This window comes from Balaenoptera ricei, chromosome 17 (genome assembly GCF_028023285.1).
Source record: "Balaenoptera ricei isolate mBalRic1 chromosome 17, mBalRic1.hap2, whole genome shotgun sequence".
NCBI lineage: Eukaryota > Metazoa > Chordata > Mammalia > Artiodactyla > Balaenopteridae > Balaenoptera > Balaenoptera ricei.
The window spans coordinates 1,339,378-1,357,525 of record NC_082655.1 but is presented as its reverse complement, the minus strand read 5'-3'; the positions used below and the strand labels follow the sequence as shown (position 1 = coordinate 1,357,525).

The window sequence follows — 18,148 nt, the reverse complement described above, 5'->3', positions numbered from 1 at the left end:
GGCAGGCTGTCCACGCACAGGCCCGGGCAGGGGTGGGGTCTGGATTTCCAGGGGCCATCCTTGGGGGCAGGGGATCAGGAGGTGACAGGCAGTGCACCTGCTTGCTCCGGGATGGAGGGCAGAGGCCAGTGGGCAAGTGGGCAGTCTCGTGGGTAACAAAAACGTTCATCAAGAGCAGAACTGATTTTATCCGAAGGCCCCGTCCTCACAGGGGGCCAATCTGAGGCTGGCCAGCGGCCCAATCACAGGCCAGGAGTCAGGAAGGCTTGTTTCCCTCCCCAGGACACCCCCATCCCCAGAATGACCCTAACTGCAGCCGTTGTGTCAGCGCCATGACAGTGGGGATTCACAGGGACGGAAGGGGCCCACCCACCGCCAGGCTCGGGTAAATGTCTGGGTCGTGGTGGCCTGGTCTTGGTGCTGGGGATTTCAGGCACAGGCCTGTGGTCACCGAGGGACATGGGGTCCCCTCGCCCCCAGTCGTGTCTGTTTCTGGAAGCCCAGAGGACCATCAGGGCCCCCTGCCCGTCCCCAGCCCACAGCTCCTTGTGAAAACAGCGGGCTTTGTCTGCTGGGGGAGCTGGGGTGACTAGTGACCAAGGTAATTTATGATCCGACAGAGGATTCGAGAACAGCCCCTGTCCCCACCCCTCCTGCCGCCACAGGCTGACCCCAGGCCCCGCCCTGTCTGCCTCTGAGTCTCCTCCCAGCCTCTCCTCCCAGCCTCTCCCAGCACCCAGGACCGAATGAGATCAGAAAGGAGGCCAGGAGGGCATCTGGACATTTAGCGACCACTGCCCACTGTGCCCCCTGACACCCCTAGTCCAGTGCCAGAGAAACAGGGTCACCTTTGAGGATGGCCCATTCCTGCCCACAGGGGCTGACATCGGGGAGACCCGCCGTGGCCGGGACCGCGTGCCTTCGGCCCAGCTCCAGGTAGGGCTTCTGTCCCAAAGAGTCCTCCTGCCGCCCGCCCCACGCCCACCCGGGCTGCTTCATCACGCCCACATCCAACAGCACCATGCGATCTGGGGTTTTCGAATTTTTCACAGATTCACATTCAACTCCATTACGGCATGAAATGACACATGAATAAACGCACAACGTAAGCCCAGATCCTCCCCCCGGGCATCTCCAGTTTCACCCCTTCTGTGCCCACCTCCAAGCCGGGCCCATGCCCGGGCAGAGGCTGGACAGCAGGGAGGGCTGGAGTGGCACCCAATAAAGGGAGGCTCTGGGTGCACCAGCACCAAGGCGGAGGCTGCACCTGGCCAGGCATGGTCCCTAGGACGTGCCAGGCAAGAGGGGCCGGGGGACAGTCCTGCTGGTTGGACCACTGGGTGAACTGGAGGGGAAATCACCCCAACCAGCTGCACACCCTCCTTCATAACCAGCACTTCCTCCCCCTGTGGCAACGGGAAGCTGGGCGTGCAGGGCGTGCCGAGGCCCCCAGAGGCCCGGTGGCTGCGAGTGGAGGCGACCGGCAGCAGTCACCCGGGGGCCAGAGGCAGCCCGTCCAATCGCCCTTTGCCTACTAGTCGCCCCTTTTATCCTCCGGGCCCGCTCTCCTCCTGCGAGACCCCTGGGGGCAGGGTCACCCACTGCAAGTCCAGATCCAGGGCCCACACCCTGCCTGCTCCTCAGGGGAGCTCAAACGGGCGTGATCAAGGAAATAAAGGCAGGAAGGGAAAAAAAAGAAAGAACCTGGGGAAAGATGCTGGCAGGACATGGCGTGAAAAACTGTGAAGCCACCTGACACGCAGGTGCGGGCACCTGGGCATGGGCGCTGCCTTTAGGGGACAGCCTTGGGAGGCAGGGGTCCCTGGGGGTCAGAAAAGAGGGCAGCCTTTCCTGCCCACACCTGGACTCAACGCAGGGCCCTTAGACCTGCCCGGTCTCCAGGTGAGGTTGTGGCTGGGGTGATGGTGCCTCCAGAGGGGACGGGGTCCCACTCCGGACCACCGCCCCTGCCCTCAGTGGGCTCTGTGCTGCTTCATCTGTGCCGTGTTGTTTGGTGACAACGATTCTTTGCTTGACCAAACTTTAGTCAGGCTCCCAAACCTTCTCCTGGGCCCATCTGGGCACTTCCTTGTAAAATCCAGTTTTAACAAGAACCTTCCCCAACTCAGTATCCGATGGGGTTCCATCCCCTCCCACCCCCCCAGGTGAGGACTGAGCACCGGCCCTGCCTTCAGGGAGATCCTGGCAGGTTTGTTTAGCCAGAATCCCCCTACCCCTGAGGTCTCCTGTTAGTGTTTTTCCATCCATTGACCACACCGGCTCCTTGGCTGTAAATCCCCACTGCCTCTGCTGTATTTGGAGTTGCCCCCAATCTCTCCCTGCACGACCCCATCACAGTGGTCCCTGCGCCGGTCTCAAGAACCCCGCTAAGATTATTCAGTCTTACTGAGCTTTAACAAGTGTCATGGAATTTTCTTTCTTTATCACTGGTTCTGGTGAGGACAGGTTCCTGGGAACCCCGGGGCCGATGGAGAGTGGTTCAGTTCACTAGGTGCTGAAAAACAAGAATAAAGGACAGGACAAAGGGAAGAACTTGCAGGGGACTGCGAAGGTGACCTGGGTGGGAAGCAGGTGGGGTCTGGTCTGCACCGTGATGGGAAGAGCTGCCCTCCACACTCTGTGTCCAGGTCTCTGCCAGGCAGGGGGAGATTTTGGAAAAGAAGCTTGATGGGGCCCAAGCACAACTAAACTACCTGACAGACCCAGTGGGCGCATCACAGGGACAGCCAAGGGGCCCAAGAGACTCAGGTGCGGGAGGAGGATGCCCTGGCCGGAGCTGAGGAGGCTGCTGCCTTGCCTGGTGCCTGGCGAGAGGGAAGGAGCTGAGGGGCGTCTGGCTGAAGGCCCTGCCTGCCGCTCGGGCTGACTCAGGCTCCAGCCCCGTGGAGCACTGACGGGGGGGGGGGGGGACAGAGCTGGGGGACCCGTGGAAACAGCATCTCTGCAGCCTTGTTCCGGGAGCTCCTGACGCTCTCCTCCCTTCTCCTGGGGTCCCAGACCCCGCCTCACGCAGGGAGTCACGAGAAAGAAAGAAAAGATTCAAGTCTGTCATCTGACCCCTTCTTGCTGCTCTCCGGACTGCCTGTCCTGCCCCTCCTTCCCCCTCCTTCCCCTCTCCTTCTCCTCCTCCTCCTCTCCTTTCTCTCCCTCCCCCTTCTCCTCCTCCTCCTCCTCCCCCTCCTCCTCCTCCCCTTTCTCCCCTTTCCCCTCCCTCCCCCACTTGCCCTTGACACTTAATTTCCCTGTTTCCTGCTCTGGGCCTGGCTCTTGATGCTTTCCCTCTGGACGGCCCTGCACTTCATCTCTGATTGCCCAACCGGCCTCCCGTTCTCCAGCCCCAATGATCCCTCCTCCCCCTTGAAGCCCTCCATCTCTCTCCTCCACCTCCAACACCAGACCACTTGCCACCACACCTGCGGGGAGTTTCAGCTCTCCTGAGCCTCTGAGGCAGGGACTCAGTGTGGTCCTGTGTCCCCAGGGTGTGAACCGGGCCCTGTTCCGCAGGGGTTTGTTACAGGACGAGAGGGACGCATCAGAGCTGGCACGGGGTGGAGGCTGGCGGAGGGGATGAACCCACAGGGGAGACGTGCTCCCTACCCGCCTTCTCTGCTCCAGCAGGAAGCGGCCGTCCTCACGGACCCCAGGAGACCCTCCCACGAGCCCGAGCTGTGAGCAGGGGCTGACAGGCCTCCACAGCCGGCCCCTCCTTCAGCTGCCTCTCCTCGAAGGGCCCCGCGCCCTGAAGCAGGGGAGGGAAGGTTCAGGAGGAGGCGTCCGGCTGGGAGAGGGGTGCCGCGAGAACCAGGATCTGAGTGGCCTCGAATGAGGAGGGTCCAGGGCGGAGAGACCGAGGGGATGGGCGGGGGCGACGGGGAAGGTCCGGACAAAGCCTCCTTCTCTGCTCCTCCGCCCCCCTCCCGCCCCCTGCAGGCTGAGCCGTCTGGCGTCATGGGGGAGCCGGTTCTAGTCCTGTGGGCTCTGCTGGCGTCTTTGGGCTGTGCTGGCGGAGCCACAGAGCCAGGTAAGGGCAGCCCTCTGGGCTGCGGGGGGCTGCGGGGGCCGCGGGAGCTCCGGGGCGCGGCGGGCGCATCTCTCGGCAGCGGAAGGCCTTTGCGCCCCGGGCAGGTGCGCAGCGCGCTCCACCGCCGCCTGGTGCTGCCCCGCAGGTGAGAACCTGAGCTGTTACCAGTGCTTCAAAGCCACGAGCCGGGAGTTTTGCGCGCCCGCCGCGTGCGCCTCCACCGACCGGGTCTGCGTCTCCCACGCGGTGACCATCACCCTGAGTGAGTACCTGGCCAGCGCGGAAGGGGCCTGTCGGGGACTCTGCGCTGGATCCTTTGGGGTCTCTGCGGGGAGCTGAGGAAGGCTCCCTTCAGGGGCCCCCTCGCCGGCGCCGACCTTTGCCTGATGGCGCCGACCTTTGCCTGATCCCGGTCCTGAGCACGCGGAAGAAGGAGGCAGCTGCTCAAGGTTGAGCCCTGGGGGCTTCCGGAGGAGGCTGGCCGTCTCTTTCCTTCTTTTCGGTTACCCTAAACCAAGTGCCACTGAGCAGCCTATGATATGATGTAATGCAATGCATACAATTGTCATATAATAAATATAATAAGGTTCAGTGTAGTGAGATACCATGCACACAATAGATACAGCAAAACAAACACAGCACAGCACAGCACGACACAAGGAAGGTGGACGCCACCCAAGAATATCTCTTCTTCTATAGCTTGGGTTGTTTTGAGTGTCCTGCTTCCCTCCGGTGCTTCGTTCAGAGGTCTCTGCGCATCTCTAAGTGAAGGAGGGAGGGGGTGGACGGGAGCCCAGGCCGGGTGCAGCAGGTCCTCTGGTCACCATCGCTTTTCTCTCTGCTCTGCTTCCCCCGTCTCCCCGGGACTCCCAGACCCCTGGCTACCCGGCTGTCCAGGCCACGTGTGGTTTCAGGGAAGAGCCCCGACCAGGGCCAGCAGTCCTGAACCCTGTCTTTGCTGTGACCTTGAGGGTGACCCTGGGCAGCTGTGCTCCCACTGCTGTGTAGGGCCTGGCCTGTGAAAGGGTCAGGAGAAGGTATGTGGTAGACGTTTCAGGACCAACATTCTCTGACCCTGAGGTTTGGTTCCGGCCTTCCCTGCCCACAGGAAAGCACCCTTCCCAAGGCTCTTCCTCTTCCTGAACGCTGTCTCCTCTTTTCTGCAGGATTACGGGTGGGGATTTTGCTCAGCAAGCGCTGTGCTCCGAGGTGTCCCAACGCCAACATGAAGTCTGAATGGTCGTCGGGCCCCGGGATGCTGGGCAAGATCGTCAGGCAGTGCTGTTCCAGATCTCTCTGCAACAGGGCGCCCGCCCCGCAGGAGGGTCCCTGGGCCCTTCCAAGGGGGTTCCTGCTCCAGGCGGGCCTTGGCCTCCTCTGGGTCCTGCTGTGAGCACCTTCCCCTCGGCCCCAAAGCCCACGCTGTCCTCCCACCTCTCTCCTGCCCCCATCGCTCTCAAGACCGTGGGTGGGACGTTCACCCCTGAGATGGTAGGAGGTGCCATCACCTCGCCCTGGGCCCGGCCGCCTCTCCTGTCCCCAGCAGGGGCCCTTCGCTCACACAGCCTGGGACTGTAGCCCCACTCCGTGGGGGTCAGGGATGGGGGCATGTAATGGGCATTTCTCAGTTTGGGGTAACAGCCCCTGCCCTGAACAGAAGCTCCAGGCCCCTGTGTTGGGCAAGAAGAGCCCGGCAAGGCCAGAGGGTAGCTCAGCCCTGGCTCTGGCTCTGATTGGCTCTGTGGTCTTGGCCCCTCCACGTCCGCTGTTCTGGCCACCTCTGTCCCTGGCCCAGGCAGAGTCCTGCAGTGGGACCACGACCTTCACTCCTTCCAGAGACAATAAAGTCGTTGCTTGACCACACCCCCTCTTGCTTCTTCCTCGTCTCTACCCACTGGGCCCAGACTACAGCCCTCTGGCCTGCTCTCCCCCGACTCTGTGGTTGTGCGCTGTCCATGGTTGGAATGGTGGACAAAACTGTCCAGCTGGGCTACAGCCAACCAAGCTGGGGACAGGACCAGCACTGGGCAAGCAGGTGTCACAGGCTCAGGGTCGGGTCCTCAGGAGGGCCAGCTGGCCAATGGTGGGGTGGAGGGTCGGAGTCTGGGGCACAGGACAGGGGTCAGTGGTGCCTGCCTAGGAGAGTGGGGTGGAGAGATGCTGGGAGGGGACGGCTGGGCAGCGGGGTGGATGGGACCCATGTTTGGTGCACAGCGGGGCTGGATAGAGTAGGGGCTGATGGAAGGCCTGGAGGTGCCCAGGATGGCCCCATGCCTGGCTTGGGGGAGGGTCACCCAGGAGAGGGGCACAGGGGAGGAGCAGGTTGGGACAAGTGGAACTGATGACAAGCTCATAGACACATCCAGGGGAACATCCAGGGAGACATCCTGGAGGACGGGGAGATAGAGGACAGCGGCCAAGAATCTGTGGGTGGGGGGCAGCGTCACCAGGCAGCAGGTCCCCAGAACCCAGAAGAACGCTGGGTCCACACACCTGTTCCCCAGTCCTGGTTCCTCAGGCTTACCCCACCCCGGAGTCCGCACACCTCCCCCCTCCAAGGTCTGCACGCCCCCCTGCCCAGGGTCTGCACCCCCCAGGGTCTGCCCAGCTCTGGTTCCTTACACCTGCCTCCCCCATCGCACACCTGACCCCAATCTCCAACTCCTGGTCGTTTCCCCCGTGGACCAGGATGGGCCTGGCTGCGCCTCGTGCTCTGGGGCCTTCGTGCATTCCCAGTCCTGGGCTAGGCTCCGCTCTGTGCCGAGGAGACCGATGGAGTGGCCAGGAGCTCTCTGGATGAGAGTCCCAGAATGCCCAGCTTAAAGCGGGACCTCACTCCCCTTCAATGCAGTTGTGAATTTTCATGCTGAATTTAAACCCCTAGGCTGGCCAAGCAGGCTGGTCACCAACTACTGCTTCCAACTCCCCACACGAGGTTCCTGGCCCATTGAGGCATCAGGAACCTCTGACTTCCTGAGTCGAGGCCAGTCCACAAGGCCAGTGCAGAGGGGAAACAATCACCCGGTAGGGCCGTGGTCTTCTCTCCAAGCTGCCTTCTGCTAGGAAATACGTGTATGGGATCCGGGTCAGGGGCCGCCACACCCTGTCTCCCCACGACTGCTGTACTAGCCACTCCCTGCTTCCCTCTCCGTGAACATGACCACCTCTGGAGCTGGGCGTCCTCGTCCTACCTCTGGACAGGGGACCCAGGATTGGAGGCCCTTCTGGGAAACCTCTCGGCTAGAAATCAGAAACTTTGCTGAATGAACGGAGAAATGAGTAAAGAATGAGTGAAGGAAAGATGAAGGTGATTGACAACCGAATGAGAAAGGTATTCTTGAGACGTGAATAGATGCTTCATGAGGGCTGAGCACGTGAGGTGAGGAGAAGATGGAGCCGCCCTCAGCCGTTCAGCTTCCCCAAGTCCCTCTGACCTAAGACAATGGCGGGTCACATCCTTCCTGGGCACCACGGCCCTCCCCCATTCCCCAGGGCCCTGAGGAACACGTGGCCGCCACGGAGCAACCCAAAGCTGGTCTGAGCCGGCCTCAGGACCGCCAACGTGCGGGCACTGCTATAGCCACCATTAGTTTCAGGATTTTTGCCGTGGATTCTTTGGAGACTAGGTTCTTTTTCACAGTCTCTGCTGGGAAGCTCAGATCCGGCTACAACCTGCGCTCCAGCAGGCTTCCAGCTTCGTGCTGACACTCAGATGTACCCAATCCCGTCTCCATCCTGGCCACGCCTTGCCTTTCTTTTCTTCTACCCCACCTCCTTCAAAATTATTCGAGTTTCTGATTCTCCTAGTTTGTACTACCTTAACTCTTTTAACTATAAAATGGATTTGGTGAGTCAACGTGCATGATTTCCCCTTCCCTTGACCTCTGTTCACTGGCTCTGCCTGCAGGATACTCCCTGTCTTCGTCCTGCTGTGGGTCCTGATTCCACGGATGGAGCCTGGGTGTCTCCCCAGACGGCCCACGTGAGGGCGGGGCGCTCGGGAGGCACCGCAGGACAGCCCGATGGCAGCGTGTGTTGGGATTGTGAAGACCTAGAAGGGAAAGCCAGCAGTGAGGGCGTACCAGATGCTGCTTCCACTCCCCTTGCCCTAAAAAAGAGACCCAAGTCTGCCACGTCTGTGGTACAGAGTCGTGAGTCAGGTCGTGTGTGAACTCCACACGCAGCAGAGTCCAGAACGGCCTGTGTTCTCCCGCAGGTTCTGTTCCCCCGCCTCCACCCCACCCCCGAGGGTACAAGTACCCCCGCCCAAGGTCTGCTCAACCTTGAACGGAGCCATCCGGTACTCTCATTTTATTCCAAATGTCCAGATTTTTATCATTGAACAATAAATTACCCCATAGACAATGTTCTCTGTCCATAAGCATTTAAATTAAACATCTATAACAAAGCAGATACACTTTTAAATCCCAAATATTTCTAAACTAAATTATTACACTTTGATTAGTTCATCTGTTGAACAAGGAATTATAATAGGAATTTTTTTAATTCCTTGATCTGAACAGTAATAAAATCAGGACAAACATTTATTTTAAAAAGAAAACGGCACTGTGAGGAAAATGGATAGGTTAGATCCTTATGTTACAAAAGAAGAGGGGCTGAAACATCAATAAACCATGTGTTTAAATCTAGAACCTGGAGAAAGAAAAACAAATTAAACCCCCCAAAAAACCAAAAAACAAAATTAAGCCAGAAATGTGATTTAGTGAAATAGGAAACCAAAATAAAATACAGAAGATTTACAAAGCCAACAGACTAACAAGATGGTGACATTGGCAAGATTGAAAATGGGAAGAAAGAGGAAATACAAATAAATGACAAAAATGGATGAAAGGACCACATAATGCTAATCACCCATTCACGCAAAATTCTAGCAAAGGGACACGTTAACAATGAAAGCAGTCTTGCGGGCCACACAAGGAGGTAGCAGGGCATCCCTGGGTTAAGGTAAATGCTCTATGTCTTGACTGTGTTGGTGGTTCTATAAGTGTTTACATTTGTCAAACTCACCGAACTGTCCACTTCAAAGGGGTGCTTTTTACTGTGTGTAAATCACACTTCAGGAAAGTTGACTGAACTATCACAAGAGAGTCATTGCATACCTCTCTGGGATAGGTTTGAAAATTTAGATGCAATGAAGTATTTCCTAGTGAAAAATACAGATTACCAAACTCGACCCAAGAAGTAAAATTTCCAAGTTCCTTTTACAAAGCAAGCATAATACTGATAGCTAAACCTGATGATGATACTAAAAAGGAAATTACAGCATTTGGATCAATGCAACAATCTTAAATAAAATAAAATATTAACAAACCAAATTCAATAGCATATTATACAATAACATGACTGTGTGTATGTAGCAGCCCTGAAGCCAGGAACTTAACTGTATGAGGAAGTACTGGATGCAGTCTTATGATGGTGCTGAACTAAAGGATCAGTACTTTCTAACATTGTATGTGAGACATAAGCAAATGAAAATAAACAAGAGAAAACAATCAGAGGCATGAGAGTTAGGGAAAGCACAATCTCTATTTTTAACTAACTTAATAGTATGTTTCAAAAACCCTAAAAGATCAATGATAAAACTAGCAAAGTCAATAAAATCATTCAATAAGGTAGTAGAATATGAAACTAAAATGAAAATTAATAGCCTTTTCATACATGAGCAATAGCCACCTAGAGGCTATAGTGGAAGAGAAGTTTTTATTTACAATTGGGGAATAGAGAGCTAGTGCTTAGAAATAAATCTGACTGGGCTTCCCTGGTGGCGCAGTGGTTAAGAATCCGCCTGCCAATGCGGGGAACATGGGTTCGAGCCCTGGTCCGGGAAGATCCCACATGCCACGGAGCAACTAAGCCTGTGTGCCACAACTACTGAGCCTGCACTCTAGAGCCCGTGAGCCACAACTACTGAGCCCACGTGCCACAACTACTGAAGCCCAGGCGCCTAGAGCCCGTGCTCCACAAGACAAGCCACTGCAATGAGAAGCCTGCGCACCGCAACAAAGAGTAGCCCCCACTCGCCACAACTAGAGAAAGCCCGCGCGCAGCAACAAAGACCCAGTGCAGCCAAAAATAAATTAATTAATTTAATTAATTTTAAAAAATAAAATAAGAAAATAAATCTGACTAAAAATATGCAAAGTCTAAAGGAGGAAAATTCAACCAACTTCCAAGAGATGCAACAGTAGCCTCGAACAATTGTAAAGACACTCCTTATTCTTGGACAACTCTAAATATCATTAGAATGGCTGTTCTCTCAGGACTTCCCTGGTGGCCCAGTGGAAGACTCTGCACTCCCAATGCAGGGGGCCTGGGTTCGATCCCTGGTCGGGGCACTAAGATCCCACATGCCGCAACTAAGCCCTCACACCATAGCTAGAGAAGCCTGTGTGCTGCAACGAAGACCCAGCACAGCCTAAATAAACAAACAAACAAATAAATAAATGTCAGTTCTCTCTAATTTATAAGATTTTTAATTTAATGTGATTACCATTAAAATAACTGTTTTTTTTTTCTTGAAATGGGCAAGTTGAAAGATATGTAAACAAAAACATTCAAGATCAGTTAGGAAAAAATTAAGTTGTGGGAGTAATAAGTACTAGCACAGGTTAAAACATAATTTAAAAAAAAAGTTTAGGGGCTTTCCTGGTGGCAGAGTGGTTAAGAATCCACCTGCCAATGCAGGGGACACAGGTTCGAGCCCTGGTCCGGGAAGATCCCACACGTCGCGGAGCAATTAAGCCTGTGTGCCACAACTACTGAGCCCACATGCCACAACTACTGAGTCCATGTGCTGCAATTACTGAAGCCCACGTGCCTGGAGCCCATCCCAGGAGGGTGGGACGAATTGGGAGATTAAGTTTGACATAAATACACTACCATGTGTAAAATAGATAGCTAGTGGGAACCTGCTGTATAGCACAGGGAGCTCAGCTCGGTGCTCTGTGACGAGCTAGATGGGATGGGCGTGGGTGGGAGGGAGGTCCAAGAGGGAGGGGATATAGGTATACATATAGCTGATTCACTTCATTGTACAGCAGAAACTAACAGAACATTGTAAAGCAATTTTACTCCAGTAAAAATAAATAATTAAATAAATAATTGGTTTGTGAACAAATAAATGACTATTTAGAAAAAGTCAGAATTGCATCTATACACATGCATCCATACATCATACATGAGAATAAACTAAATATTAAACAACCAAAACTATACAAATACCCAAAGAAATCACATGTGAATATCTTTATAACCTGGGTGTGGAAAACGTTTTCCTATGTATAATTCAAAATCCAAATGCAAGAAAAGAAAAGATAGACTAATTTGACTCTATACAAATATAAAGATTTTCCACACACACACTCCCCAGGGGATATATATAACTCTGTAAACATTGAGGGTGGGGGAACAGGGCTAAAGCAAATATGAGTGATACATGAAAAAAATTAACAAAAATGATATGAAATACCACTTAAACATAAGAAAATACGTTTGCCTTCACTTGTGAAGGAAATTCAAATTAAACAGGGAAGATGGTGCAGCCCCTGCTGTAGAGTGTGCTGTTCAGAGTGTAGGGGGCTACACCGTCAGGGCCAGTCCTGCCTCAGAGTGAGATGGCTAGACGCTGTCCTTTGCCCAGCCACCTCTCCCACAGAATGCAGCTATAAACCCAGAATGAAATACACAGAGAAGCTATATGAGGACTCCAAACAGAAAATAGTAGCAGAAAGATTGGGGAATAAGACAAAACTTTGAAGTGCCACCAAATGTGTGGTAAGTTTCCCCTTTTCATTTCCTCTGGTATTCTCTAGATTTGACTCAAGACAGCCCACATCCTTTTTTTTTTTTTTTTTTTTAAGAATTTCACTTTATTTATTTTTTTTTTGGCTGTGTTGGGTCTTCGTTTCTGTGCGAGGGCTTTCTCCAGTTGCGGCGAGCGGGGGCCACTCTTCATCGCGGTGCGCGGGCCTCTCACTATCGCGGCCTCTCGTTGCGGAGCACAGGCTCCAGACGCGCAAGCTCAGTAGTTGTGGCACACGGGCTTAGTTGCTCCGCGGCATGTGGGATCTTCCCAGACCAGGGCTCGAACCCGTGTCCCCTGCATTGGCAGGCAGACTCTCAACCACTGCGCCACCAGGGAAGCCCCCCTTTTTTTTTTTTTTTTTTTTTTTTTTTTTAACCACACTGCACAGCTTGCAGGATCTTAGTTCCCTGACCAGGGATTGAACCTGGCCCTGGCAGTGAAAGCACCCGGGTACTAACCACTGGACCACCAGAGAATTCCCAAAACAGCCCACATTCTGAAAGTGAATACCAGAACATGGACAGAAGAGGTCCATTAGAACCCCTCTTGGTCTCACTTAATGAGTGGGAAAAGCAGCAACTTCAGCAGCTCCCAACAGAGCCTGCAGGTACCTAAAGTTCTGAGAGAAGGGAACTGGTCCCTCCAGTCAGAGGATCTGTGATCCCAAGATGATGGGGTAAAACCCATTGACCTTCTTCTCTCTACATCTTCCCACCTCATGACCCCAGATGTGGTTATATAGGGGTGGGAACTGTGCAGCACTATGGAATAACTAAGCTCCAGCTTTCTGACTAGATGACCGAAAAGAGGAACTGCAAGTTACTAGAAAGTGCCAGAGAGACCGCAGGGATTGAGAAGCTTGGGAAAGAAATCCCATGAAGATGTTTATGAAAACCCAGGCTCATTCTGAGCTGTGCATACATGGAGTTGGCCATGAAAAACATAAACTATGAGAACTGATCTATGGGACTGACCTCCACCAAGGGACCAGATTGGCCACTGTGTCCAAAACACTGCAAAGCTTTTGAAAACTGAACTGACATAGAAGCCACAACCCACATAAGGTTGATCTTCACTTGAAGCATAAACCCAACCAGGTAGATTGCCTGCTAAAACAAAAAGATTAACATTCTCCATAAGATGGAAATAAGATTCAGCCTCTCATAATGCAAAATTCAAAATATCCAGGATATAATCCAAAATTACTCTTTGTACAGAAGATCAGGGAAAACCTCAAGTAGGAATTATCACACACAGTCTTTAAAGCACTTATTTTAAAAATGCTCCAAGAACTAAGGGCAAACACTCTTGGGATAAATGGAAAGATACGTCTCAGCAAGGAAGTAAAACATATAAAGAATAACAAAATGGGAATTGTAGAACTGAAAAATACAATAACAAAAATAAAATACTTTCCACTGGGCTCAATAGCAGAATGGAGATGAAAACAGAAAGACCGAACTTGTGGATACATCATAGAATCTGAACAACATAAATAAAAGATTTTTTTTTTTAATGAACGGAGCCTAGGGGAAATACCAGAAAGTCCAATATCTGTGTAATTGCTGCCCTAGAAGGAGAGGACAAAGACTGGAGTGCAGGAAAAATACTTAAAGAAATAATGACTGCTAATTTTCTAGTTTTGAAGAAAGACATAAAACTATAGATTCAAGAAGCCCCAGTGAATTCCAAATAGGAAGAATCCAAAGAAATACACACTTGGACCTATCATAATGAACTGCTTAATACATTGATGTTGTCACAAGACAGGATTCTCTCTGTAGGAGAAACAAAAAGTACGGGGCGGGGCGGCAGGGAGGAAACAGGAAATACAGTGCTGACTGGAGAGGTATTAGCATGAATATATATCATCTGCGTGAAACATCCTAGTAGGAATAAGCATACATTGGTCCAGATCTTGGTTTTCAAATACAATAAAATGACATTTCCTTCTCAATGGACTCTGAACCGTTTTAATGAATAGGTAATCCCAGCGTGTGGGTAGGAGAAAGAAAGTAAAACGCAGTAGAATTCCAACTAATCAATGTAGAGAGAATGATAGAAATACATAATCATCATTTGGCAAAAAGCCACAGTGATCATTGTTTGTGGGGGTCCTCAACCCGGAAAAGGGCGGCCTACAGTGTCCTGACCCAGACGATTGGCAGGGGATGGAGGCTGCAGCCATCAACGCCCCTCCCGAACTTTGAGCTCCTGTCAGGAGTCCACAGTGGGGACACGGCCCTGGGGTGGGGTCTCTGGTGGTCCTTCCCAAAAGGCCTGGCCATGACTATGGGGGTCCTGGGGGGTGTTTTAGGCACCAGAGCGGGCTCTGTGTGTGAGAGAGAGAGTGAATGCGTGTGTCAGAGAGCATGTATGTGACTTGCAGTGTGAGTGTGTGTAACTACAGGGCAAACACCTGGCAGGTACCACCGTGGTTACAAGGGACCAAAGCCAACATCACCAGTGAGTCAGCACCCCATGCCCTCCTCATGCGATGCGCTGAGAAGGACACAACCACATTTCCAAGATATTGTTGCTAAAATGCTTCAGCTGAATTTAATCGTGAATAAACAAGCCCAAATGAACAGACTTTCTACAAAACAGTTGGCCATCACTCTTCAAAAGTGTCGAGGTCCTGAAAGAAATCAAGACGGAGGCCTGTTCCAAATCAAAGGGACCTCAGGAGGCAAGACCAGCAGGTGGTGCATGAGGTTGGGTCGACAGTGGGCAGGAGAAGGGAGAGGGGCACTGGGCAGAATCGCATAAGGTCTATGGACTAGATAACAGTTTTGCGTCAGTGTTAACTTTGTCATTTTGATCGTTGTACTATGGTTATGTGTGATGTTAAAATTTGGAAAATCTGTGTAAAGGGTTGTGTAGTATAATTCTATACTTAGTATAGTTCTTTAAAAAGTTGCAAAGTTGTTTGCAACTTTTTTATAAATCTGAAGTTATTCCCAAATGAAAAGTTTAAGCTATGAGCCTCTTCACAGAATATTAGTCTTTATTGTTCTTTCATATAAGTAGAGAAGGATATAAATTCTGTCCAAACTATCACCCTTCACTGCATCCCAAACATTTTGAGAAGTAGTATTTTCCTCATTCATCAATTCTGGGTCTTTAAAAAAATATTTAAGACATCCTCTTCTAAAAAACTGTGCTAGGGACTTCCCTGGTGGTCCAGTGGTAAAGAATCCACCTTCCAATGCAGGGGATGCGGGTTCATCCCTGGTCGGGGAACTAAGATCCCACATGCCTTGGGGCAACTAAGCCCTCAAGCTCGCGCACCTCAACAAGAGAAGAGAAAACTGGCACGCCACAACGAATCCCACATGCCTCAACGAAGATCCTGGGTGCCGCAGCTAAGACCCAACGCAGCCAATAAATAAATAAATAAACAGATTTTTTTTAAAAAACTGTGCTAATTTGAAATGTGTTTCTTCTTCATTTCTACATGTGAAAAGATTGTATTTATCTTTTTTGTTATTGACTTCTAACTTAATTGCATCTAAGTCAGAGAATACAGTCCTGAGATATGACATAAAGAGTTCTAAGAAATGATAAAATCTGGACACTTTAAACAAATTCAAAGTACTGGAAGGTCTTGTTCAAGTCTCAGTTCCAACATCTGAGTGTCAGGGGCAGGGGTGTTTAATTACTGCCACAGAGAGAGTGCCTGAGGGAGCCCATTGGGCCATTTGTTTTATGGACCATGAACTTAATATGATGAACTGTCGTTTCTCACCCCATCCCTTGGCCGCCCTCTTTCAGGCACTCAGGGGTTTCTGGGTCTCCCCCTCAGCCATCTGTGGACCCCTACAAGTCTCTCCCCCCGTATCCTCCACAGTGTGGAACTCCTTCCCTGCTCCATGGGGTCTGTTACACCAAAAAAGTTGCATCAGAGCTGCCGGCTCAGCCTGAGGCTGGCCCAGGTGGGTGGACCCCCAGGTGGGGAGACCAGGTCCCCACCCCCTTCTCCCCCAACACCCAGCTGTGACTCAGCTTCCTCCCCCTCCCTGGGCCTCAGGGGCTGCCGACTTAAGAACCCCAGGAAGCCTTCCCAAGAGCAGGGTTGATTCTGACTTGGAAGGTGTAGGAGAGGGGGGTCAGGTGAGGGTCCCAGAATCAGGACCCACATCCGGACAGAGGAGCAGAGAAGCTAGGAGGACGTATGCAAACGGGAATCAAGGGTGTGTGCGGGGTGTGAGACCGAGGGAGAGGGGAGGAGAGCGGAATCGGAGGTGCCCAGGCCAGGTTTGGGGGGCGGGGCTCCGGATCAGGCTCTTTCTCTGCCTCCACCGACTCAGGCCTGACTGACCGCACCATGAGAGGGGTTCTCCTGGTCCTGCGGTGGGTCCTGGTGTGCGCAGATAGGGGTGAGGCCAACTGTGGCGGAAGGGAAGGCCTGGTGGGTTCTTCAGTGAGGGGAGGGCTGCGTGGGGCGTTTGCTCGTGTGTGTGTGTGTGTGTGTGTGTGTGTGTGTGTGTGTGCATGCGCACGTGCACGCGCACGCTCCCCCGGGCCTGCAGGGAGCTGGGGGTGATGATGTCAGCCTGCAGGTGTGAGTGTCTGACCTGGGTCCCAGGAGGCCCTTGTCTGGGGGTGGGGGGCGGGGGTTGTCACTTGGGGCTCTGCGAGCCCACGGTCGCCAAGGGTCTTCAGCGGGCGGTGCTGTGGCTGTCCCCGGGTGCGCCCTGAGCGAACTCTGCTCTGTCCCCACCTCCCCCCAGACCCCAGCCTGCGCTGCTACCACTGCTTGCAGGTCAGCACCACCTCTCGCTGCATAAAAGCTGCCTGCACCCCGATCGTGCACTTGTTTTGTCACTCCTACGAGGTGGTCTTCCAGATGGGTGAGTCCAAGGCCGAGCTCAGCTGCCCGGCCCGGCGGTCCCTGGGCTGCTCGCTCCAAGGGGACTCCGCCCCGTGAGCTGGGTCGGGCGTCTCCCCCTCCGTGGACCCGATGTTTGGCTGCTTCCCTCCATGTAAAGCTCACGGGGACATCCCAGGACAAAGGAGGGAGTGACCTGAGTGACCTCAGGAGGGGGTGCTCTGGAGGGGGCATCAGGTCAGGGGGCCAGGAGGCCTTCAGAGCCACACAGAGCCCTCTCCATTTTTATTGGGCTCAGGGGGCTGTCAGTGCACTACCCTCCCCGCCCCCCTGTCCCCTCCTCCCTGCGGCTCCCCCTCGGGGTCCCCTCCCTGCCTCTGCTCTGAAGGAAGTGACCCTGGGGAACACATGCCCCTTGGAGAGGCTGGTCCCGGCCTACGTTCTTCCCCTCCCCCTCACCTGTCCTTCCATCTCTACTCTCCTGGGGGGTGGGTTAGGGGGTGACAAGGACCCCTCAGGGTGAGCCCAGGAGGAGGGGGCACGCTGCCGGGAGCTGCTGGGCCTTCAGGCCCCGGCCTCCTGCCCCCACCTGCCCAGGCTTCCTGGGAGACGGACCCTCAGGCCTCCGCAGGGGTTCTACGCTGTGCTCCAGCTGGAAAGCCTCCTTCTGAGGTTGGGTCTCTCCTACCACACCCAGTGACCCTTTCTCCTACTTGGGGGCTGTTTAGTGATTTTCTTTCCCTTTGTGGGTTGTCAGAAGGGAGCCCTGCAGACAGGCCCAGGCAGACACGCGTCTAAACGTCTCCATCGCGTACAGGTGAGGACTGGGCCGAGCCGGGGTCCAGGTGCCCGCAGGGGCGGGGAAATGCCCTGCTCCCCTAAGCTCTGCACACACCCGCTCCCACACACCCCGACCCCTCCCTCTCTGTGGACGGGGTGACAGGGCCGACCCTCTGAGATGAGGGTCCCCGATAGGGGAAGGGCAGACTCACTGCCGCCCTAGCCTGGCAAGTCTGAGATCCGGCCCAGGCGCACCTGTCCTCCTGGCCCCGGCATTCCGCCGTCCACTCTAAGAGGGCCTCTCCCCGGCAAGCGTCAACCCTGTCCCTTCTGTGCTGGTGACATGGGTGGGGACAGTTGTCCCCCACACGGACCCTGCGGTTCACGTCCCCCAGGGAAGCCTGGCTGGCAATGGGAACATGGATCGATAAAGCAAAAGCAAGCAAGGAACTGAGTGATGAGTGGAGGTCGGGTGGAGATGGGCGAGGGCTGAAGCACACTGAATAATTTAATAAGGAAGGAGGACTTGAGTAGTGGGGAGACAAGGCGTGAGTGACAAAGCTGTGGGAGAGCCCTCAGGGAAGATGTGACAACAGCAAAGGGGGGCCTCTCACTTAGCTGGCGCCCTCTGAGCCAAGCCCCTCATCCCTCCCCCCCAACCCCCAACTAC

General features: G+C 53.6%; 1 protein-coding gene across 1 annotated transcript; it reads left to right on the top strand.

The window, feature by feature from the left end:
• The first annotated feature begins 3,969 nt into the window (after positions 1–3,969).
• LY6L (lymphocyte antigen 6 family member L) lies at positions 3,970–5,435 on the top strand. Its single transcript, XM_059901360.1, has 3 exons — positions 3,970–4,042; positions 4,188–4,304; positions 5,209–5,435. The coding sequence occupies exons 1-3, from the start codon at positions 3,970–3,972 to the stop codon at positions 5,433–5,435; spliced, it is 417 nt and encodes a 138-aa protein (XP_059757343.1).
• Positions 5,436–18,148: the final 12,713 nt, after the last annotated feature.